Source organism: Lagenorhynchus albirostris, chromosome 4 (assembly GCF_949774975.1).
Source record: "Lagenorhynchus albirostris chromosome 4, mLagAlb1.1, whole genome shotgun sequence".
Taxonomy (NCBI): Eukaryota; Metazoa; Chordata; class Mammalia; order Artiodactyla; family Delphinidae; genus Lagenorhynchus; species Lagenorhynchus albirostris.
In genome coordinates, this window is record NC_083098.1 from 72,251,078 (window position 1) to 72,275,061 (window position 23,984).

At 41.0% G+C, this 23,984-nt stretch overlaps 2 protein-coding genes across 3 annotated transcripts; one reads left to right on the forward strand and one right to left on the reverse strand.

Annotated features, from left to right (window-relative positions):
* Positions 1 to 913: 913 nt before the first annotated feature.
* LOC132519814 (RE1-silencing transcription factor-like) lies at positions 914 to 23,431 on the reverse strand. Of its 2 annotated transcripts, XM_060148105.1 has the most exons (4): positions 23,286 to 23,431; positions 16,697 to 17,600; positions 10,382 to 10,465; positions 914 to 3,313 (listed from the first exon to the last, which is right to left on the reverse strand). In XM_060148105.1, exons 2-4 carry the CDS (start codon positions 17,589 to 17,591, stop codon positions 1,368 to 1,370), a joined length of 2,925 nt encoding a protein of 974 aa, XP_060004088.1. In that variant the 5' UTR covers positions 17,592 to 17,600; positions 23,286 to 23,431; the 3' UTR covers positions 914 to 1,367. The 2 variants fall into 2 exon arrangements, with proteins under 2 accessions (XP_060004088.1, XP_060004087.1); XM_060148104.1 differs by lacking the exon at positions 23,286 to 23,431 and having other exon boundaries at positions 16,697 to 17,606.
* LOC132519086 (basic proline-rich protein-like) lies at positions 20,784 to 23,769 on the forward strand. The gene is made up of 2 exons (XM_060147042.1): positions 20,784 to 20,790; positions 22,424 to 23,769. The coding sequence occupies exons 1-2, from the start codon at positions 20,784 to 20,786 to the stop codon at positions 23,767 to 23,769; spliced, it is 1,353 nt and encodes a 450-aa protein (XP_060003025.1).
* The last annotated feature ends 215 nt before the right edge of the window (positions 23,770 to 23,984 follow it).

Here is a 23,984-nt window from a genome sequence, read left to right on the forward strand (position 1 = left end):
TGAGAAAGTATGATTTTTTAATCTGGACTGAACTTAACTTTCACCAGGCCTTTTTCATTGAATTCACAGGAAGTAGCAGCTGGTCTACCAGCACTCATACTACCCTTTCTCATCCTAGGTTTTCCACATAATTGCTATGGCTTTGGAATCTCACAAACTGATAATCCTGTATAACTTGAAGGAGTAACTATGCCTCCTAATTCCAGATTTGCAGCTTCCAGATAAAAATTACAGTTCTTTATTCAGCGGAGTAGCCATAAATACACCAACCATCTATGAGAAGAGGTTTTCCTCTAAGATACGATTTAACACCATACATTTAGGAAGCAAATCTACTAAAACAGGCCAAAAGTTTACTTACGGTTGGTACTTGAGATAAAAATCCATTCAGTATGGAGCCTAGTGGTTTATTTATTGTAAAGTTCAAACTGAGAGCTGTGATTCACCACATCAATTTAAAATAAATAACTTATATGAAATACAGATTCTGGCATAGATATAAGATGTTAAAATCAAAATCAATGGACTGAACCGGCATCTTTCATTTGCTCACAAATTTGAACAGACTAATATTCTGCAAAAAAGACAATTGCAGCAGGGGAAAAGAAAACTGCTCTTTTGCAAACAAGACTTAAGCATCCCTCCAAAGAGGTCAAAATAAACATGCATATATAAAGTGTTACAACACAAATGCTATTTCTAGAAAAAATTTAACTGCATAGGTTAAAAACAACAATGTGCAACATCTTAAGGCATTAAAGCACCGAAAAAAAAAAAAAAACCCACCAAAACCACTTTTTATGACGATTGACATACACAAAACACATATACTGATCAAAACTCAGGAAGTAAATACCTGGACTGATATAACATCCATTGTTGGGAGAATTTCTCTTCAATTTAAATGTCTCATCTCTAAAACAATTTTAAAGTGCTAACTTTATATAAAGCAGGCAAATTCTTCAAGTAATTTGCTATTTAAGTATGCTAATTTTTACAGAGCTAAACAAGGAACTAAGAATAAACTAACGTGCAACAGGAAGATAGACATGAGGAAAAAACTCACAAATTATAGCTAAACAAATCGATAGAATGCTCTAATACCACCTTGGCCTTCTGGGTTCAATTAAAAGCAAAAGCTAATAGATTTAGATGTCTGCTGGTTTATTACACTAACTCCCTTGGCTTTGCTAAAATGTGTACATCAATAGGTACACGGATTCCTAAGGAAAAGAATGCCACTTAAAAATCAAGATTGGATACTAATTAAAGCAATTTTAAAAACAAAAGGTTGTCTATTACTACAAATGAATACAAAATGTCACAGACCTTACAAACTAAGAACTGAAGCCTTGCCCAAAGTTTATTTACTCCTGCCCTTGAGCTGCTTCTTCAAGGAAGTATACATTAACCAAATGGCGATTGAGGTGTTTGCTGTAATCTTTTTCCTTTCTAAAAGAACGATCACAGAAGATACAAACAAAATCTCCCTCGGCCACTTTGACTGCCAAGGCTTCCTTTCCATTTTTTCTACTAGTCTCTTGTGGAACTGGCCGAGCCCCATTCAATCCAGAGTCATCACTATCCTCTGACATGTTGTCACTTAGGTCACTTCCATCATGACTGTGGATGCCTTCGTCTTCATCCATTTCCTGAGACTCATTTACTGCCACGGTGACAGGAGGTGATGCCACAGTAGCTGTGGACACTGCTTCACATTTTTCTAGCGGTAGAGGAAGAAGTGGTGGTGAAGCTGGTTCTTCAACCGCCGAGTCTCTGCCGGGGGGATTCTCTGTTTTCTTCTCATCAGCGTCCATCTTCATTTCACAAAGCATAGCGTCAGCCTGATGTTTACCATCTGAAGTTTCACCCTCTGGCATATTCAAGTTTTGTTCAGAGGATGAAATACTGGCAGATGCCTTGGTAACAGCAGCAAGACCAGCTAGACTCTTATCTGCCTCTTCTGCTTCCACTTTTTGAAGAGGAGCTTCTTTATGTCCTTCGCCTGCAGGGACTAATTTTTGGTCTTCTGACTCTTCCTCTTTTAAGTCTTCCTTTGGCAGAGGTGGTGATGGTGGTAAGAGATCCTGTGCACCGGCACTTTCCTTTAGAAGCTGCCTGTCTTTAACAGGCACTAAGCCAACTTCAATAAGGACTTGCTCCTTCTGCGCCATTTCACTCTGCATGTTGGTCTTTTCCTTGCCATTATCTTTGTGAGGAGACCTTTTGGGGATCGGCTCCACGGGAGGAGGAGGCTCCGCATGAACAGGCCCCTTCTGAACAACCTCGACCTCAGCATGCCCCCCGGGGGGAAGAGGTGGAGGAGGAGATGGGGGTGGAGGAGGCGGCGGCCGCTCCGTCTGAACAACCTCGACCTCAGCATGCCACTCGGGGGCAAGGGGAGGAGGAGGAGATGGGGGGGCGGCGGGAGGAGGCTCCGTCTGAACAGGCCCCCCCTCAGCAGACTCCATGGGAGGAGGAGGCTCTATCTGAGTGGGCCTCCTCTGAGCAGGCTTGCCGCTTTTTTTACATGATTTACTTCTCAGAGTTTTCTTCTTTGCACTGTTTTTCATGCAACTACTTTGCTTTTTATTCTCCTCTACTTTGCTGTCACCCTTCGGCACTTCCTGACTATTTCTGGATTTGCTTTCTGCCTTCTTTTTCTTTTTTGTCACAGGTTCCTCATCATTCACACGTTCTTGTAAGGAACGGGCTTCAGCTTCTGTCTTCCTTTTGCTTTTCTTGCTTTTACAGCTTTTTTCTGCATTATTTCCTGGGTGCACATCCGTCTCTTTAGCTTCCAGTGCCGATTTGCGAGTTCTGGTAGTCACTTGGCTTGAGGCATTACTACAAGGCTTTTTCTCTTTTGAAACATTATCTTTTTTCTCCACTTTTACAGACCTCTCGTTTTTCTTCCCAGTCACATCCCCCTTCATTTTTGTCTGCTCTGTTTCTGTTTTCTCATTGGTGATTTTGTTTTCAGGCAAGTCAGCCTCTCGCTTTTTGGTTTTCTTTAGCTTCACTTTTGAGACATCCATGGTCTTATTAGGACAAGTAGGATGCTTAGATTTGAAATGATACTGCAGATTACACTTCTTGGAAGCTGCGTAGTCGCATACAGGGCAGTTGAACTGCCGTGGATTAACATGTAGCTCCACGTGTTTTTTGAAGTTACTTCTATCTGCTGTTTTGTAGTCACAGTGTGGGCAGTTAAGAGGTTTAGGCCCATTATGAACCTGTCTTGCGTGACGGGTTACTTCATGTTGATTAGAGGCCACATAACTGCACTGGTCACACTTAAATGGCTTCTCACCTGAAGGTAAACGAGAGACGTTGCAGAAGGCATACATTAAGAAATGAATTCAAGATTTACTCAAGCATACTTGTAAGGAATTGGATATATGTAAAAAAGCAAACAAACAAAAAACCACCAAAACTATTTCTTGAAGACTTTATCATGCAAATTACATTTACCATATTTATTTGTATATCCTTCCTCTATCTCTTGACATTGATTCTCGTAACAAATGGGAGAATAATTATATCAGTTAATCACCATCTTCAAAAAAGTTCATCAAGCTAGGGCTCTCCAGCACTAATAAAGGACACAGATTCATCAAGAAATACACAATTACTGGAAAAGTGACTTGGGCTCTTGATGTTAATTTTGGGGCAAAGGCACTCAAAGAGATAAGATAATTTTAAAGTTTTTATGTTTAGTTAAAACAAATGTAAAATGGAATAGAACAGAAAAATCCCATACAGTTCAGATAAACCTTGAGACTTCAAAAGAAATATTATACACTCTAGGCTACACTCCCAGACCTTCTGTGTGAAAGTTTTAAAAGAATGCTTTGTCTTCAGGGAGCAAAAGGATTTTCCTTTAAATTTAACCCTTTTGTGCATCGTGGCAAGAGCTGAGTCAAGTTTTACTTAGCAAACTTTTTCACTGCTGGAGTTTCTATTCTGCAGCAAAAATATAACAAGTCAGAAATCTTTTCTTGATTTTCTCCCACCTTCTTCTAAAGAATGGGCAAAGAAACTAGCTAAATGAAAAGGGGCATACAAATATATATGGTATATAAAATTAGCAAAGAAAGTAATCACACGTACATACAAGACTAGAAGCCCACCCCCAACCCCCAAATTAAAGGCATTAAGATTAACTCATTCTATCTGAATACATACCCATCTAGATCACACTCTAGCAAATATTACCAAATGGTATCCATACCCCACTGGTCCAATGGAATGCATAGCAGAAAAATGGAAATTGACATTTATGAAAATTCATCTCTCAAACATTCTCAAATTCACATCAAATCTTATTTAATGTTTTCATAAAGCAAAACTACTCAGACACGAAGTAAAACCATGTAGATGGTGAGCTTTACATGATTAAAAAATGCCTGATGATAGAATACTCGATCACAAAACAAAAACTTATCCGCCCATGTCAGATTGTAAATGCAGCTAACTGGACAGCTCTTTTCCATTATTAATCCACTAACAGATTCATAAATAGAGGTTTCTAACAATACGCTACATCACTCTATACTTCGCCCTATCTTGTCCTCTCCATTGAATGACTTGAATGGAGACATTTACTTAACATATATAGATACAGAATGGGGAAAAGGTATGTGACATAACGGTTAAAAACTTGTCCTACAGTAAAAATACGTGCGGAGATCAAATATGGGCTCTGCAACTTACTGTGAAGTCTTGAGCAAGGTACTGAAAACTCTCTAAGGCTCAACTTCCTCATCTGTAAAATATTCTTAAGTGTTGTGAACTATAAATAATCTAATCCACATAGAGCTCTTAGCAAAGGATAGATAGCCAAGCAGTCAATACACATTACCTGTAAGTCATCACTTTTGGAATGAACTGGTAAGTTTTAGAATAGGTAAACAAAAGGGAAGATTTCATGTGCCTATCCTGCCTTAGTACATAAATCCTACTTTTGAGTAAACAAACAGCTGATAAATGGAGTTTATCTCTTCAGGAAAATAGTTGTGCTCTTAAAAGAATTATAAAGAAAATGTCATCATTTTATAAGCCCTAATGAATGAGAGTATTTTCACAGCCAGAATCAAACAAGATGCAAGCCCCCACCTGTGAAACGGTCAGAGAATGGGAGTTCCTAGGAGTCTGTATAAAACTGTGACATCATTTATTTGATTCATTCACCCCACCCCCATTTTTGCTTTATTGCCATCAAATCCTTCTTGTATTGGAAAATCAATTCATCAAGTTTAGCTTATTAATACCTAGCTAAATGAAAATTCTTTTGCCCTGTACCAACAGTTTTAACTTAATTCCCTTTTCCAGTTCTGGTAAAATTTACCTGCTTTTCATCTTTATAAATGTCAGATGTCTGTTTAATTCTTCCCAAATGAATTTATAGATGTAAGGCAAATTCAAAAAGGGAGTTTTATAAGCTTTACACATGCTTATCAAGAAGAGCCCAGAAAGAGTAACAAGGGAAATTTTAATTAGTGAGTAACAGGGGCATACTACTCAGCAATAAATTTAGAGTTCTGAAAATGCAGCATGAAATCTATCTCAAAAATATTTTACAGAAAGATGTTACATTTCTTAACGTAAGTCAGAGTATCAGTTGAGGGGGGACTATGGGAGTACTGACTAGAAAGGGTAAGGAGGGAACTTTTCTGAAGGTGGTAAAACATTTCATGTCTCCACCTAGATGGTGTAGTCAAACAAGAGAAAACATAAAGTCACTGCCCCATATACCTAAGATGCGTGCATTTTTGTATGTGTAAATTAAACCTTAATAAAAATTATTAAAAAATTATTCTAGGGACTTCCCTGGCAGTCCAGTGGTTAAGACTCTGAGCTCCCAATGCAAGGGGCACGGGTTCGATCACTGGTGGAGGAACTAAGATCTTACATGCTGCCTGGAGTGGCCAAAAAAAAAAAATCTAAAATTCATAAAAAGACTCTCAAACCATAAAATGTGTCAAATGACCCAGCTATTAAACAGCGCCTCCACAGAATTCCCTGGTGGTCCAGCAGTTAGGACTCTGCGCTTCCACTGCAGGGGGTACAGGTTCAATCCCTGGTGGGGGAACTAAGATCCTGAAGGATGTGCAGCCAAAAAAAAAAAAGTGCCTCCATAGTAACCATCAAGTATTTGGCGAGAGGAAAATAATTTTTGCTTAAGAAAATATTTTTTTAATCTTAAAAGGAGTAGTCCTGAGAAGAAAAATGATAAACCATTAGCCAGACTCATCAAGAAAAAAAGGGAAAAGAATCAAATCAATAGAATTAGAAATGAAAAAGGAGAGGTAACAACTGACACTGCAGAAATACGAAGTATCATGAGAGATTACTACAAGCAACTATATGCCAATAAAATGGACCATCTGGAAGAAACTGACAAATTGTTAGAAAAGCACAACCTTCCGAGACTGAACCAGGAAGAAATAAAAAATATAAACAGACCAATCACAAGCACTGAAATTGAGACTGGGATTAAAAATCTTCCAACAAACAAGAGCCCAGGACCAGATGGCTTCACAGGCAAATTCTGTCAAACATTTAGAGAAGAGCTAACACCTATCCTTCTCAAACCCTTCCAAAATATAGCAGAGGGAAGAACACTCCCAAACTCATTCTACAAGGGCACCATCACCCTGATACCAAAACCAGACAAAGATGTCAAAAAGAAAGAAAACTACATGACAATAGCACTGATGAACAGAGTTGCAAAAATCCTCAACAAAATACTAGCAAACAGAATCCAACAGCATATTAAAAGGATCATACACCATGATCAAGTGGAGTTTATCCCAGGAATGCAAGGATTCTTCAATATACCCAAATTAATCAATGTGATACACTATATTAACAAACTGAAGGAGAAAAACCATATCATCATCTCAATAGATGCAGAAAAACCTTTCGACAAAATTCAACACCCATTTATGATAAAAACCCTCCAGAAAGTAGGCACAGAGGGAACTTACCTCAACATAATAAAGGCTATATATGACAAACCCACAGCCAACATCATTCTCAATGGTGAAAAAATGAAACCATTTCCTCTAACATCAGGAACAAGACAAGGTTCTCCACTCTCACCAGTATTATTCAACATAATTTTGGAAGTTTCAGCCACAGCAATCAGAGAAGAAAAAGAAATAAAAGAAATCCAAATCAGAAAAGAAGAAGTAAAGCTGTCATTGTTTGCAGATGACATGATACTATACATAGAGAATCCTAAAGATGCTACCAGAAAACTACTAGAGCTAATCAATGAATTTAGTAAAGTAGCAGGATACAAAATTAATGCACAGAAATCTCTGGCATTCCTATACACTAATGATGAAAAATCTGAAAGAGAAATGAAGGAAACATTCCATTTACCATTACAACAACAAAAAAATAATACCTAGGAATAAACCTGCCTAAGGAGACAAAAGACCTGTATGCAGAAAACTATAAGACACTGATGAAAGAAATTAAAGAGGATACAAACAGATGGAGAGATATACAATGTTCTTGGATTGTAAGAATCAACACTGTGAAAATGACTATACTACCCAAAGCAATCTACAGATTCAATGCAATCCCTATCAAACTACCACTGGTATTTTTCACAGAACTAGAACAAAAAATTTCACAATTTGTATGGAAACACAAAAGACCCCGAATAGCCAAAGCAATCTTGAGAAAGAAAAACACAGCTGGAGGAATCAGGCTCCCTGACTTCAGACTATACTACAAAGCTACAGTAATCAAGATAGTACGGTACTGGCACAAAAACAGAAATATAGATCAATGCAACAGGATAGAAAGTTGAGAGATAAACCCAAGAACATGTGGTTACCTTATTTTTGATAAAGGAGGCAAGAATATACAATGAAGAAAAGACAGCCTCTTCAATAAGAGGTGCTGGGAAAACTGACAGCTACATGTAAAAGAATGAAATTAGAACACTCCCTAACACCATACTCAAAAATAAACTCAAAATGGATTAAAGACCTAAATGTAAGACCAGACACTATAAAACTCTTATAGGAAAACAGGCAGAACGCCCTATGACATAAATCACAGCAAGATCCTTTTTGACCCACCTCCTAGAGAAATGGAAATAAAAACAAAAATAAACAAATGGGACCTAATGAAACTTAAAAGCTTTTGCACAGCAAAGGAAACCATAAACAAGATGAAAATACAACCCTCAGAATGGGAGAAAATATTTGCAAACAAAGCAACTGACAAAGGATTAATCTCCAAAATTTACAAGCAGCTCATGCAGCTCAACATCAAAAAAACAAACACCCCAAACCAAAAATGGACAGAAGATCTAAACAGACATTTCTCCAAAGAAGATATACAGATCACCAACAAACATATGAAAGGATGCTCAACATCACTAATCATTAGAGAAATGCAAATCAAAACTACAATGAGGTATCACCTCACAGAATGGCCATCATCAAAAAATCTACAAACAATAAATGCTGGAGAGGGTGTGGAGAAAATGGAACCCTCTTGCACTGTTGGTGGGAATGTAAATTGATACAGCCACTACGGAGAACAGTATGGAGATTCCTTAAAAAACTAAAAATACGGCTTCCCTGGTGGTGCAGTGGTTAAGAATCCGCCTGCCAATGCAGGGGACAAGGGTTCGAGTCCTGGTCCGTGAAGAGCCCACATGCCGCAGAGCAACTAAATGTGTGCTCCAGAACTACTGAGCCTGCGCTCTAAAGCCCGCAAGCCACAACTACTGAAGCCCGTGTGCCTAGAGCCCATGCTCCACAACAAGAGAAGCCACTGCAATGAGAAGCCTGCTCACTGCAACGAAGAGTAACCCCCGCTCACCGCAACTAGAGAAAGCCCACAAGCAGCAACAAAGACCCAATGCAGCCAAAAATAAATAAAACAAATAAATTTTAAAAAAACAGTTAAAGAAAAAAAACTAAAAATAAAACTACCATCTGACCCAGCAATCCCACTACCATATACCATGAGAAACCATAATTCAAAAAGAGTCATGTACCACAATGTTCATTGCAGCTCTATTTACAACAGACAGGACATGGAAGCAACCTAAGTGTCTATCGACAGATGAATGGATAAAGAAGATGTGGCACATACATACAATGGAATATTACTCAGCCATAGAAAGAAATGAAATGGAGTTATTTGTAGTGAGGTGGATGGACCTACAGTCTGTCATACAGAGTGAAATAAGTCAGAAAGAGAATAACAAATACCGTATGCTAACATATATATATGGAATCTAAAAAAAAAAAAAGTTCTGAAGAACCTAGGGGCAGGACAGGAATAAAGATGCAGACATAGAGAATGGACTTGAGGACATGGGGAGGAGGAAGGGTAAGCTGAGACAAAGTGAGAGAGTGGCATGTTCATATATAGACTACCAAATGTAAAATCAATAGCTAGTGGGAAGCAGCCACATAGCATAGGGAAATCAGCTCAATGCTTTGTGACCACCTAGAGGGGTGGGATAGGGAGGGTGGGAGGGAGAAACAAGACGGAGGAGATATGGGGATATATGTATATGTATGGCTGACTCACTTTGTTATAAAGCAAAAACTAACACACTGTTGTAGAGCAATTACACTCCAATAAAGATGTTAAAAAAAAAAGAGTAGTCCGTGAAAAAACTTAGTAAGATGTCAATTCCCTTTAACAAACATTCACTGTGCTCACAATGGGAAACGAATTCCTATGTTAGCAGGATGGGGGAACTATCCATTGTGATACCTACAAAAATATTACAAAGGCAAATACAAACTGGATGTATTTCCTCCAGTACGAAATATTTCATGCAAGATGAAATGGTAACATATCTACTGAGAAAAGGAAAGGAAGTTGTGGACCATGTCAATATCTCTAGGACCACCCAAGGGTCAGTGTGGCCAAAATGAAATAATTATCCATTCAAGACCACCTATGCTAATATTGGCTTTTTAACTTTGCCATCTATATACCTTCATAACGGGGACCAATTCTGGATGGTGACAATGATTATTTCAGTTTTAGAGTGGATAAATCTCTCACTTGTTATAGTCCTGTATTTTATTTATTATAGGTTAATAAACTGGGATCCTGGATTATCAATCATTCCTTAAAGTTTGGCTTTTGTTAATCAATCCTCAGAAACCTTATCAACTCTCAAGAGCACAAATCCAAATTTCAGGAAAGCAGCTAAGTAGGAATCCCTGGAACCCAGCAGCCACACACTGAAATTATTAAAAGTATATAAATATCCAAATTATATTAAAAATAAATCATAAATAATAACCCAGTTCCAGGTCTAGAAGAACTTCCTTATAATGGTAGTTTACTAAAAATGATAGAAAAATTCCGATTTCTTACCAACCTGAATGAGTACGCATATGTCTGGTTAGATGAGTTTTCTGAGAACTTGAATAAGGACAAAGCTCACATTTATACGGACGTTCTCCTACAAAAATATAATGATTAATGTTCAAATAATAAAATAAGGCAAATACAATTCTCACTAACAATACATACATTATTCAATACTGAGCAAAAATTTTTTACCAAGAATTTTTTCTCCCTATTATTGGCAAAATGGCCAGTTTTTATCATTTATTGAAACAGTAAATGACTTAATTCAGAATACACATAACTACATTATTTCTGCTTTGCTGAAGAAAAAGTATCATTGGCTTTCTGAATTACAGCCCTTTTAATTTTCACAGTAATGCTACATGTGTAATAGCAAATATTAAGAACTGAAAAATTATCTTGATCAGGTATCAATCAACTTCTGAAAATCAGAATTATCCTTAAAAAAACCATGTACCCAAATTTTCTGATGCTATGGCTTGGGTAATTTTTTGGATCCTTATAAATGATAAATCTACCATTTTAAATTGTTAGCTTAAAGCAATAACATTTTTGAGTGGGGAGGCTATTGTTTTAAGCTAAAAATTTCAAGTGATAATTAGAAGTTTTATAGAAGACTCAGGTCAGTTTTCTTTTTCTTTTTTAAATTTATGTATTTTTTGGCTGCGTTGGGTCTTCGTTGCTGCGTGCGGGCTTTCTCTAGTTGCGGCGAGCAGGAGCTACTTACTACTCTTTGTTGTGGTGCACAGGCTTCTCATTACGGTGGCTTCTCTTGTTGCGGAGCACTGGCTCTAGGCACGCGGGCTTCAGTAGTTGTGGCTCACGGGCTCTAGCACACAGGCTCAGTAGTTGTGGCGCACGGGCTTAGATGCTCTGCGGCATGTGGGATCTTCCCGGACCAGGGCTCATATTCATGTCCCTTGTATTGGCAGGTGGATTCTTAACCACTGCGCCACCAGGGAAGTCCCAGACTCAGGTCAGTTTTAAATTATACTCATAAAGCCACAGGGACAGCGACCAGCTGACAATAACAGACCAGTGATTTACTACTAAAGAATTTAAGATTCAAAGGCAGAACATGTGTGTTTTTTGGACAGGGGTTGTCAACCACAAAATATACTGAAAAAAACACCTTGACAATTTGTTTTTGTCTATTTTTTGGCCACAAGATAATAAGTATGACTTCAGGCAAGCCTCCTCATCTATAACAGTAACACTACCTTCATTTTCTAGAATTGTGAGAATTTAAGATAATACCTGTAGAGCATTCAACCCCTGTGCCTGGCACATAAACAACAGTTATTATTTTGTCTATATTATACATTACAGTAATAGATGTATTTAATAACATGGGACAAGGAAAGGAATAGACAGAGTGAAAAATAAAAAGAGAATGTGGTGATAAGTGTGAAATGTGTTCCTAATAACTGTTCAGCTGTTATTAGCTGGTACTATAGATTAGACATAAATAGCTCATGGTAACAGAATGCCTACTTTAGCCTGGATGAATTTTAAGATAGCTTAAAAAATGTTGAATGTGGGCTTTCCCTGGTGGCGCAGTGGTTGAGAGTCCGCCTGCTGATGCAGGGGACACGGGTTCATGCCCTGGTCTGGGAAGATCCCACATGCCGAGAAGCGGCTGGGCCTGTGAGCCATGGCCGCTGAGCCTGCGTGTCCGGAGCCTGTGCTCTGCAACGGGAGAGGCCCTCATACCGCAAAAAAAAAAAAAAAATGTTGAATGTATTTTTGTAAAAAAAGATACATAATTGGCCAATAATCACATGAAAAGATGCATAGTATCATTAGCCACAAGAGAAATTAAAACAAAACCACAGTGAGATGAAGATTTCACACGCACCAACATGGCTATAATCAAAAATAACAGATGTTAACATTTATTTGTTAGGTTGTGGAGAATTTGGAACCCTGATGCAGTGCTTGTGAGACTGTAAAACAGTGCAGCCACTCTGGAAAACAGTTTGCCGGTCCCTCAAATGATTAAACATAATTACCATATGGCCTAGCAATTCCACTCCTAGGTGTATATTTACCCAAGAGAAATAAAAACGTATGTCTACACAAAAACTTGTATAAGAATGGTCACAGCAACATTACTCATAATATCCAAAAAGTGGAAATAATCCAAAAATCCATTAACTGATAAACAGATAAACAAAATGTTGCTTATCCATACAAGAGAGTATTATTTGGCAGTAAAAGGAAAACAAGTACTGTACATAGGACATGGATGAACCTTGAAGACATTATACTAAGTGAAAGAAGGTAGCCACTGAGGGCCACATATTATATGATTCCATTGATATGAAATGTTCAGAACAGGCCAATCTACAGTGAATTATATGGTACATCAATTGTGTATCAGTCAAGCTGTTACCAAAAAAAGTTAACAGAAGAAAAATTTGATACCCTTACAGATTAACGTGAAGGATCAACTAAGGATAATCTACTTTTAAATTCTTCGTAACGAAACAAGTTGCTTCTGCCTGTGCAACTCACCAAAATAGGCATAAATACTCTAGAAGTGCTAGTAATTTTTCAGTCACACATATAGGCAAAAACATCATCTTTTAAAGTAGAATTTGTGAGGACTTCCCTGGTGGCGCAGTGGTTAAGAATCCACCTGCCAATGCAGGGGACACGGGTTTGAGCCCTGGTCCAGGAAGATCCCACATGCAGCGGAGCAACTAAGCCCGTGCACAACTGCTGAGCCTGCGCTCTAGAGCCCGAGAACCACAACTACTGAGCCTGCACGCCACAACTACTGAAGCCCGCGCGACTAGAGCCCGTGCTCCACAACGAGAAGCCACCACAATGAGAAGCCCACACACCACAACAAACAGTAGCCCCCACTCGCTGCAACTAAAGAAAGCCAGCACACAGCAACGAACACCCAATGCAGCCAAAATATAAATAAATAAATACATTAAAAAAAAATGAATGCACTAAAGTAAAATTTGTGAACTGTTTAGATATCAAACCCACAAAATGAAAACTCTTTTGACTGAAGACTCAAATGGAAATCCTCAGCCCCCTACCATGATGATTACCTATAAAATGAGATTCAGAAGTTTGAATCTTAGTTGTATGTGACCATGGGCACATCACTTTAGGCTATCAAGCCTGAAGTTCTCCCTCAGTAAACACCGTCTTCCTCAGTAAATTGTTCTGAAGATTAGGAGAGAGTAGAAGAAAGCACCTAACACTGAGCACTCAATACAGAACATAAGACACCCACTAAGTGAACCTGAAAAGTAGGCTACCTAAGGGAGAAATAAGAAACAAGTGATTCCTGCTGATGATCGCTTCTTATCTCCTCTGCTCTTCAGCACTAGATGAATTAATTTTTCCATAAATACCATTTTCAGAACCATGCATTTAATACCACTGATACTCTCAGAATTTACATAATAAATACTATCCTTCTATTTATACACCAACAAACTGTTTTGAAATTTTTTTCTTTTAAAAAACCACAAATTAGGTAATACCGGGGGAAAAAGTTTTTTAAAAGTATTAAGACAGGGGCTTCCCTCCTGCTCCAGTGGTTAAGAATCCACCTTCCAATGCAGGGGACGTGGGTTCGATCCCTGGTCCAGGAACTAAGATCCCACATACCACAGGGCAACTGAGCCTGAGCTCCACCAACTAATGAGCCCGTGTACCACAACTGCAGAGCCCACGCAATCTGAGCTCCACCAACTAATGAGTCCATGTACCACAACTGCAGAGACCACACGCTCTGGAGCCCCTGCACCACAACTAGAGAGAAGCCCACACACCGCAACGAAAGATCCCACATGCCACAACTAAGACCCAACACAGCCAAAAATAAAACAAATATTTTTTTAAAAAATGTATTAAGACCAGGACTCCCATATGCCATATGCCACGGAGCAACTGAGCCCGTGTGCCACAAATACCGAGTCTGCGCTCTAGAGCCCGCGAGCCACAACTACTGAAGTCCGCACGCCTAGAGCCTGTGCTCCACAACAAGATAAGCCACCGCAATGAGAAGCCCGCGCACCGCAGTGAAGAGTAGCCCCCGCTCACCGCGACTAAAGAAAGCCCGTGTGCAGCAACCAAGACCCAACGCAGCCAAAAAATTTAATTAATTTAAAAAACACATAAATAAAAAAATTGTTTTAATAAAAAATGTATTCAGACCAAATAAGTTTAACACTAAAATGAAATGAGATATGTACAACCAATGTTAGCTATGTAAGTCATAACCTTATTGTGGAAATAGCAACTTTAATGTGGAGAAAAAGTTAAGTAATGAATGATGACGTATATAAAATACAGCCATTAAAATTAGTCACCTAGACAGTAATTAAGTGAAAAGAAACCACTGTAAAATTAAGAAATGGCAAAAAGTAGAGATCCTATTTTTAAAAAAGTATACATAAAAAATTGAAAATATACAACAAAACTGAAATTTTCCCAGTTCTCTCCATTTTCCTTTTTTTTAATTCTAAAAGTTTCTTAAATCAACTAATTTAGACTTATTGTTGCAAACATTTTTAGATTTTGGGGAAAATTTTTAAACTGTTCAGTGACTCAACAATTTTGAAAGTATCAAAATATAACTGACACCAAAAAATCAAAATTTAATAAGACAAAGACACTGGTCATATTCTTTTTTTTAATACTTTTTAAAAATATATTTATTTATTTATTCAGTTGGTTGCGCTGGATCTTAGTTGCGGCATGCAGGAATCTTTTAGCTACGGCATGCAGGATCCAGTTTCCTGACCAGGGATCGAACTCAGGCCCCCTGCATTGGGAGCACAGAGTTTTAACCACTGAACCACCAGGGAAGTCCCAACACTGGTAATATTCCTTATGCTGACTTGCATGGTGGCTATGAGTATATATATTTGTAAAACTTCATCATTGTCAATAATACCTCAATTTAAAAAAATTCATAAAGGTGTACACATAAAAGTCATGCACTTTTACCATATGTCACAGTTACTACCTGAAAGCTCTACAGATTATGGCCGATTCTAAATTAGGCCCCAAGGTTTTCACAAAACTGTGAAAGGACATAAAGTACTTAGGGCGAAAGAATATATGGTATCTGGGATTTGTTTTATGATATTGCAGGTGAGGTTAGTTTAGTCTAACAGTTTGTTTAATTAAAACTGTTAAGTGATTAATGGTGTAGAATTCCCAAGTAACTCTCATTTCCTATGCCATGTAATTGTGAAGTGTGTGTACTTTTTTACTTTTGTAATAAAATGGTTTTGAAGCCTGGAGACAATCACAGATTATAACAAATTCCAAAGAGATTGCAAATTCTTTTACATAACTAGATTTTAAAGCTTTAAATTACACAGAAGCCATCTACTAGAGCTTAGGAATCTTGCTACACATGGTCTTTCTTATAATGGAATTTCATCTGCAAGTTTTCTTGTTTATGTCTACCACTTAAGCAAAGCAACATCAATTCCTCTCCTCAGTATGACTCACTTCAGCATGGGGTTCAGTCCTGCAGAGTGACAACTACTGCAAAAGGGATCTGATGCAAACAGCATTCCAGAGCCCCTTTTCACTTCTGATACAGAGTAGAGTACTAGGTTACCCTAACCATTTTGTTCAGACCAGTAATCAGTGCTCAAAGGTACCAATTCACATCAGGAAAATGTTAACATAACTATCAGTAGTTACAAACACTGCTTTTAAAAAATGAGACCCCTTGGGCTTCCCTGGTGGTGCAGTGGCTGGGAGTCTGCTGCCAATGCAGGGGACGTGGGTTCGTGCCCCGGTACGGGAGGATCCCACATGCCGCGGAGCGGCTGGGCCCGTGAGCCATGGCCGCTGAGCCTGCGCGTCCAGAGCCTGTGCTCCGCAGCGGGAGAGGCCACAGCGGTGAGAGGCCCGTGGACCTCAAAAAAAAAAAAAAAAAAGAGACCCCTTAATGAAAGTCAATTTAAAAGTGAATAATTAAGGGGTGTTGGGGAGAAATGGGGAGCAACCACTGAGAGGGGTTTCCTTTTGGGGTGAAGATGTCCCAAAATTGACTGTGGTGTTGGCTGCACAATTCTGTGAACACACTAAAACCAATGCATTCTAACTTTCAATGGATGAATTGTGTGGGAGTGGAGTACATCTCAATAAAGCTGTTATTTTAAAAACTGAATTGCCAAATATGACAAAATATTAATAACTCTTGAGTATAGCTGATGGGGACCCATGGGTGCAGTGGGGCATTCTCTTCTGAGATGTTTGAAATTTTTCATTTTTATAGTGTTTCATTTGGGGGGTAGCGTACACTTATAAACAAGAAAGGTCCTCTTACCTGTATGAGTTCGAACATGCTGAACATAATTGTTTTTTCTGTCTGAAAAATAGTTGCATTTTCCACATGTGTATACTTTCCTTGGAAAATGGTTTCTCAAGTGTTTCCTCCAGTGATATTCGCTTACTGTGGTGTACGTGCAAATGATGCACTTGTAGACTCGCTCATTGTCCCCGGCTCGGGTGTGGTGTTTCAGGTGAGCAGTATAGTGATCATAGCGATTGGTATTGTAGCCGCAGCGGTCACAGCGAATGGGGCCCTTGGAGAAATCTCCCTCTTCCCCGGTGGAAGAGCCACATTCCCTGGCTTTGGCTTGCTTCTCTGCACTTTCCTCCACAAAAAATTTCTTGGCACTATGAACTCGGATGTGATGCACAAACTGTTCTTCAGATTCTGCTTCATACTGGCATGGTTTACAGCGAAAGGGCTTGGTCTTCAAGTTCTTGCATTTGTCCTCTGCTACAGGGGTTTCCCGAGGAAGATCTTTATTTGCGCTGTACGGTTCTGAGGCAGCTGACACCTCAAACACAGGCCGCGGTTGCACAACACTGAGTTCCAAACTCTCCAGTTCCATGTTTTCCAGCCCACTGGGCTCGCCTTTTACCTCAGGAGACTCCTCAAGTCCTTCTCCGTCACTATCTGAAAAGTTGTTATCCCCAACAGGCATCAATTCTGCCATCTGTCTTTCTTCGCCAACCAGGTAATCACAGCAGCCGCCGTTTACTTCCCCAGTTAAGGCCACATTTGCCAACATGATGAGCTGAGGCGCAGCCAGTTCAGCTCTGGAGAGATCAGGCAAGTCATACATGTCGTTAGGCAAGGCCATGCCCATGGTGCCACTGCCGGTGAACAGACCTCCTCCTCCGGAAGACTGCCCCATTACCTGGGTGGCCATAATGGTGTTCTGCATTCAAAACAAAACAAATAACATGAAAGCACCACTTTAAACACAACTTTTACTGGTCTAAAACCACAACATCACTGTAATTCTTCATAACTTAAAAAGATACATTTTCCAATATAATCTTTAAACTCAATCAGCTTCATTAACTAGTGAAAATAAGCCTTTACAATATTTTTGTAATTCCAAATTCTCTTTACTGCAGTCATCAAAAAAATTTCTATGAGCCCCTACAAAAAATTCTATCAAGCGTTTGACACAACTCATCCATCAACTAGGTCTACCACTGGCTTGCCTTCCCTCAAGCACTTTTACTTTTTCTAGTGGAAAAATATAAGTAACCTTCATTTTTAGTGCTAATTAAAATTTTATTTTAAATTCCATATATGAACAGTAAACTGCTGTCCTCTCAACTCCCCCCTTCAAAAGTTTACTGGTCTGAATCAGAAAGGGGAAAAATCCAAAAGCTACCTGTGCATTTATTAAGTACAAACAGCCTGAAAAGCAGAAGCCTATAGTTAGTGAATTGAAGTTCATATGAACTCAACTAGCTCCAAACGAATAAACTACAGTTGACCCTTGAACAAGAGGGTTAGGGGCACCAATCCCCAGTGCAGTTAAAAATCTGCATGTAACTTTGGGTTCCATAAAAACTAGACTACCAATAGCCTACTGCTGACCGGAAGCCTTATGGATAACATTAACAATCAGTTAAACATATTTTGCATGTTATGTGCATTATATAATAGTGTACAAGATGAATTGTGCTTGTCAGTATCTTTATCAATATTGTATTATACGATGCAAAATACTGTAGATGTTACATGTATTACTAACATTAGGCATCAAAAGAGAAAAGATAATGTGAAAAAAATTCATACTTATTTACAGGTATAACGATTAATGCACTGATAAAGAAGCAGCAACAATGATTGCTTTATGGTAGTCTATTGTGATCAGTAGGACTGCTTCACAGTAGCCTAGCCTATATGCAAATGAATTAATCACAAAATTTTTAAGCATATAGTATAAGGCATATTCATAATATAGTATTGGAAATACTGTTTTGTTTTAAGAAACTGCATACATGTGATGATAGGCTGATATGCTTTCTCAAATTGTAAGAGGCATACTGTATTTTAATGTAAGTATTTAAAAGCAAAGTTATACGGCAGTAGAAAAACTAATACATTATTAATTTCATATTAAATATCATCTTATACCTTTGTACAAGTCTTGCACACAATGAATACTTAGGTAATGACGATGATGACACAATGTCTCCCAGCTCTTGTTATACGATTACTAGATTTTCACAAGACACTCACACACATATCCAACAGATAAGTTTATTAACTGAATGGCATGATTATTTACTATTCATTAAGTGGAAGTGGATCATCATAAAGGTCTTCATCTTTCTGTCTTCAGTTGAGTAGGGTGAGGAGGGCGGGGAAGAGGAGGGGTTGGTCTTGCTGAGTCAGGAGTGGCAGAGTGGAAAGAGGTAGAGGAAGTGGAAGGGAAGGAAGAAAGAGGTGCGGAGGCAGAAGAGGTGGAGGAAGTGGAAGGAGGGAGGCACTCTGTGTAACTTGAGGGAAATACACCTTAATTTCTGTCTGACTTTTTTGCTTTTCCACTTCTCTAAAAATGTTTCTATAGGGTACTAATCCTTCTTCAACCACTGGCTTTAGTTTTAGTGTCTGTATCACACAAGGGTCCAAGTCATAAAAGAAGTCAAAAGTAGTCTTCAACAAAAGGAACCCTGCTGCCAGACTGTCTAATGTCAATTTGTTTTCTGGTACTGCTATTTCCATGTCTTTTTCCTCATCATCTGGCACCGGCTCAGAAACACTTAACTCCAAATCGACTCCCGTTAATTCTTCTGGTATGGTGTCTATTAGCTCTTGAATATTCCCAAGATCTGTATCTTGAAGCCCTTCACCGCCCCCCCCACCTTTTTGCCATACCCACGATCTCTTTCATGACTTCCTTGACTGGCTGTTGTAAATCCTGTGAAGTCATGCACATCTGGACACAGTTTTCTCCAGCAGGAATTTATTGTTTTAGGCTTGCTGGCTTTCACAGCTTTTTCTATCACAATGATGTGATCCTTCCAGACTTTCATGATGTTCTATCGGGGTTGTCTTTCATAGCATTGACAATCCTTTCATAGAGTACCACAAGTAATGAGCCTTCAAGGTCCTTACAACACCTCGATACAGGCTTCATTCAAAGACGTTGTGTTGGGGGACAAGTATACCACTTTGACACCTTCAATGTTGCTCATGGTTCTAGGTGGCCAGGGGCATTGTCCAATACCAAAAAACTTTAAAATGCAGTCCCTTACTGCAAGGTACTTCGTGATCAGGGACAAAGCACTGATGGAACCAATCCAGAAAAGTGTTCTCATTGCCGAGGCCTTCTTGTTGTACAACCAAAAGAATAGCAACTGGTATTTATCTTTTTTCCCTTTAAGTATAGTGGGCTTCAGGAGTTCCCTGGCGGCCTAGCGGTTAGGATTCCAGGCTTCTGCCGTGGCGCAGGTTTAATCCCTAGTCAGGGAACTGAGATCACGCAAACCATATGGCGTGGCCAAAAAAAAAAAAAAAAAAAAAAAAGGATAGTGGGCTTAGCAGCTTTATAGATAAGAGCAGTCCTGATCAAAAAATCAATTCGCACAAAACATGTTAGTCTTCAATCAGCCTTAAATCCTGATGCTCACTTCTCTTTCTTACTAATGAATGACCTTTTTGGCAATTTTTTCCAGAGTAGGGCACATTTCTCTGTGTTAAAAACCTGGTTTAGGCAGACAGCCTTTCTCTTCAATAACTGTGTTCACGGCATCTGGGAACTCAAAGCCGGTTCTGGTATCTTGATATTTTTTTCTAAAATTACCAAACTATCCTCTGCTGGCATTAAATTCTCCAGATTTAGAAACTGCACCTTCCTTTTGCTTTAAGTCGTCACATAACTTCTCTTTTCCTCGAATCATATTAGACTCTATAGGTATGCCTTTCTTATAGTAATACTATAACCACGTAAAAGATGCATTTTCAATATGAGATAGAAAGGCATTTCGCAAAAAGTGTAAGTCTTTCATGTCTGCTGGCAAAAATGCAGAGGCAGTTTCCAAACTTCCTTTTCTTTTTTTACAACAATCCTTACACTGGACTCATTGATCTTGAAATGGCGGGTAACAGAAACTACAGAACTCAGTTTATGGTACATATCAAGCAATTCAACTTTTTCTTCTAATGTCATGACTTTACTTCTTGGGAGCATTTCCAGCATCACTAGAACACTTCATATGGGTCCCATGGTGTTATTCAAGGTTTCTGGTATCACACTAAACACGATAAAAAACGCTCAGGAACTACGAGAGGTGACTTTTTTTTTTTTTTTACTGCAAACACAATTTACTGGAGAGACCAACTGCTCACCTGGAAATGATTAGACTCACAAGACGTTTTGAGTGGATACCTGCAACACTTGCACTCACCAAAATAGCAAAAAGAGGTAGCTATGAAATTATTACAGTACTACAGTATGGACTACAGTTAATATTAGGCAGTAATGAGTTACTACTGCATCTTTACATTTGTTTACATTTCTCTGGACTGGAATGGTGCCATGGGTGGTCTGTGTTTGTGTAATTTTTGATAAATTTAAACTTTTTATTAGATGTGTATATATTTTATGGTAGCAAATGATAAAATACACTATTATCTACATATATTTTAGGCACTCATGAGGTACCTTCTAAATTTTTTCGATATTTCTAGGCTATGTGTATCATCTGTAAATTTTTTCAAAATGTTGCAAATCTCTAAGAAACTTTCCAATATATTTCTTGGAAAACAAAATCCACATATAAGTGGACCCATACAGCTCAAACTCCTGTTGTTCAAGGGTCCAATGTACTCTGAAAACGTACTTAGTACCATTAAAGTACCACTTAGTTTCTTTTTTTGATGATGACCTGTTTCAAAGTAAACAAAAGTTATGGACCTTTCTTCCTGTAAAAAGGGAAGTTTGGTGTATTCAAAAATACACAAATGAAAATACAGAAACTTTCAAACCCCCTAATAAAATAACTGGACAACTCATCTCCAAATCAGCAACTTTCTTGCACTGCGCTTGACTTGGCCCACTTGCCTGGCGGAGCCATAACAAGATCACCTTGAAAACATGTTGGGCTTTTTTATAAACTGTCTTAACCATGCTACTTTCCAATCTAAAAGGTGTAATTCTCAAATTAGGTGTTCTCCTGCGAATTAGAAAAAGCAAAATAGGTGGCAAAGGCTAAAAAAAATGTTAAACCCAAAATACAAAAAGTAATCCTGTCTCACCCAAGTGCATAAATACAAACCGGTTGAGTCACAGGTACCAACAAAAGTTGGAATCAAATGCCATCACACAAAGCAAACGCTGTCCAAGGGTTTAACAGCCCAGACTACTCGGTAATTTCTAATTCTTCCCAAACTCTAACTACCATCCCCAAAGGGATTTTAACGTTGGTCGGGAAGACTGTCCAAGCACAGTCCGAAAGACCAACGTGCTACGCGAATTCCTACGTGCTGCTGCCACCAGCGCCTGCCTCGGCGGCGGCATTCCTAACTCAAATAGGCATTCGGCCATTTTCTCAAAATACGTACCAAACACAAAGCAGCTCTTTGCAAACTCGGGAGCTCTCGCTTCCTCTCGGCTCGGCCCGCTCACTGCACCACTGACACACCAGTTGCCGCCACACTCGTCCTGAACCTTTCCCTGGGCTCCCCAACACTAAAGACTGCAAGACGGGCAAACTCGGGGTGCCGCTGGGCCAGGTCAAGTCTTCCCCAGTTCAGGCTGCCCCCTCCTGGCCCGCGCGCCCGAGTCCGGGAAGAGGGAGGAAAGTTACCGCGTCGCCGCCGTCCCGGCTGCTCGCCGGCCCCAGCCTCGCCCTCCGCAGGGGGCCGAGGAGCCGCCGCGAGCGCCCTCCCGAGGCGCCGGGCCCCGAGCGCCGGAGGGGGCCCCCCGCGCCCCGGAAGTTTGCGGGTTCACTCCCCCACGGCGCCCCGCGGGACGCGCGCCCCGGCCCCGCCGACGGCGGCGGCTAGGTGGCCCCACGCAGAGGGCCCCGGCGGCGGGGCGGCCCGATCGCAGAAATCGCTGTCCAGCCCCATTGGCAGAACCACCCGAGCCCCAGGCTGACTCAACCCTCCCGGCCGCACTCAACGGCGCCTTCCGGCGAAAGGGAGAGGCCGCAGAGGGAGGGGGCGGGAGGACCGCCGGCAAGCAAGGAGCTGCGGCGGGACCTGGAGCAGGAGCACGAGAGGAAGTTTCAGAACTAGGGCCCCAAGCAGCTCCGCTCCTGGCCTCAGGACAAGACTCCCAGGGACGCCCGGGCCCGCGCGGAGGCGGCGGCCCGGCCTCAACTGGGGAGGGGGTCCCGGCGCCGCGCCGCTCCCCACCAACGCCCCCGGCCCAGCCCCCGGACCGCGACGGTGTAACCCGATCCCGTTCAGCCGCCAGTCCCCGCCCGACGCGGCCGCCACCGCCGGAGCCACAGTATCTGCAAATCAGCCCTGGACAGCGCCTCGCTCCGCGTCCTTCCGCGCCCTCCCCCTCCCGCGGCAACCGCCGCCACGACCGCCCGGCCGGCCCGCCGCCCCCACCCAACCGTCACCCAGACCGCGCCACGCTTACCGTCCTTCCTGGGCGAGGAGGGGCGAAGACCCGCGTCGCCGCTCCTTCTCGGACTACTTTTCTTTGTTGCTGGAGTTTCGGGGGAGGGGAGGGAGAGGGCGGAAAAGTTGGACGCTGGGGCAGTCGAGGCCCGCGAAGACCCAGGAGAGGGGCTGCAGAGAGTGTTCAGGTCTCCGGCTCTCGCCCTACCGTCCCGGCCGCCGCCGCCGCCGCCACCTGGGGCCCCGGACCTCGGCGGCGCTTGCTCTGCTCCTGCGCCGTGAGCTCTCGGGAGCCGCACATTCCAGCACAGAAGGCTGCGCCGCGCACCCGGCCCGCGGCGCCGCCGCCGCCGCCGCAGCCGCCGCCGCCACTCCCGGGACACGCCCCCTCCGCCTCCCGCGCGCGCCCGCGGGACACGCCCTCTCCACCGCCCCCGCGCGTGGCCGCCTGGCGCGCCCCGCCCCTGGATGAAGGAGGTTGTTCTGGGCCCCAGCCGTGCTAGGGGCGCCCCGACGGATAGCTGACCCTGACCTCCTCAGATCCCCAACTCTGACCCTTAGGTCTAAAGAGAAGCGAGGCCGCCTCCCTTTCTTGATTTCCATCATAAACAGAAAAGTTAACTCCCAGCCCTGGCGTGCATGCATGAGAACAGCACTGTTAAAAGAAAAATGTATAAGCTTTGTCACCCTCCCTTCAAGTCTAAAGTGCTTGAAAATA

Coding starts and splice junctions, on each gene's coding strand:
- LOC132519814 (XM_060148104.1), bottom strand. CDS start 17,606: ATGCAGAACACCATTATGGCCACCCAGGTAATGGGGCAGTCTTCCGGA. Junction 10,466..16,696: donor GCATGTTCGAACTCATACAG/GTAAGAGGACCT, acceptor ATATTTTTGTAG/GAGAACGTCCGTATAAATGT. Junction 3,314..10,381: donor ACATATGCGTACTCATTCAG/GTTGGTAAGAAA, acceptor GTTTACCTTCAG/GTGAGAAGCCATTTAAGTGT.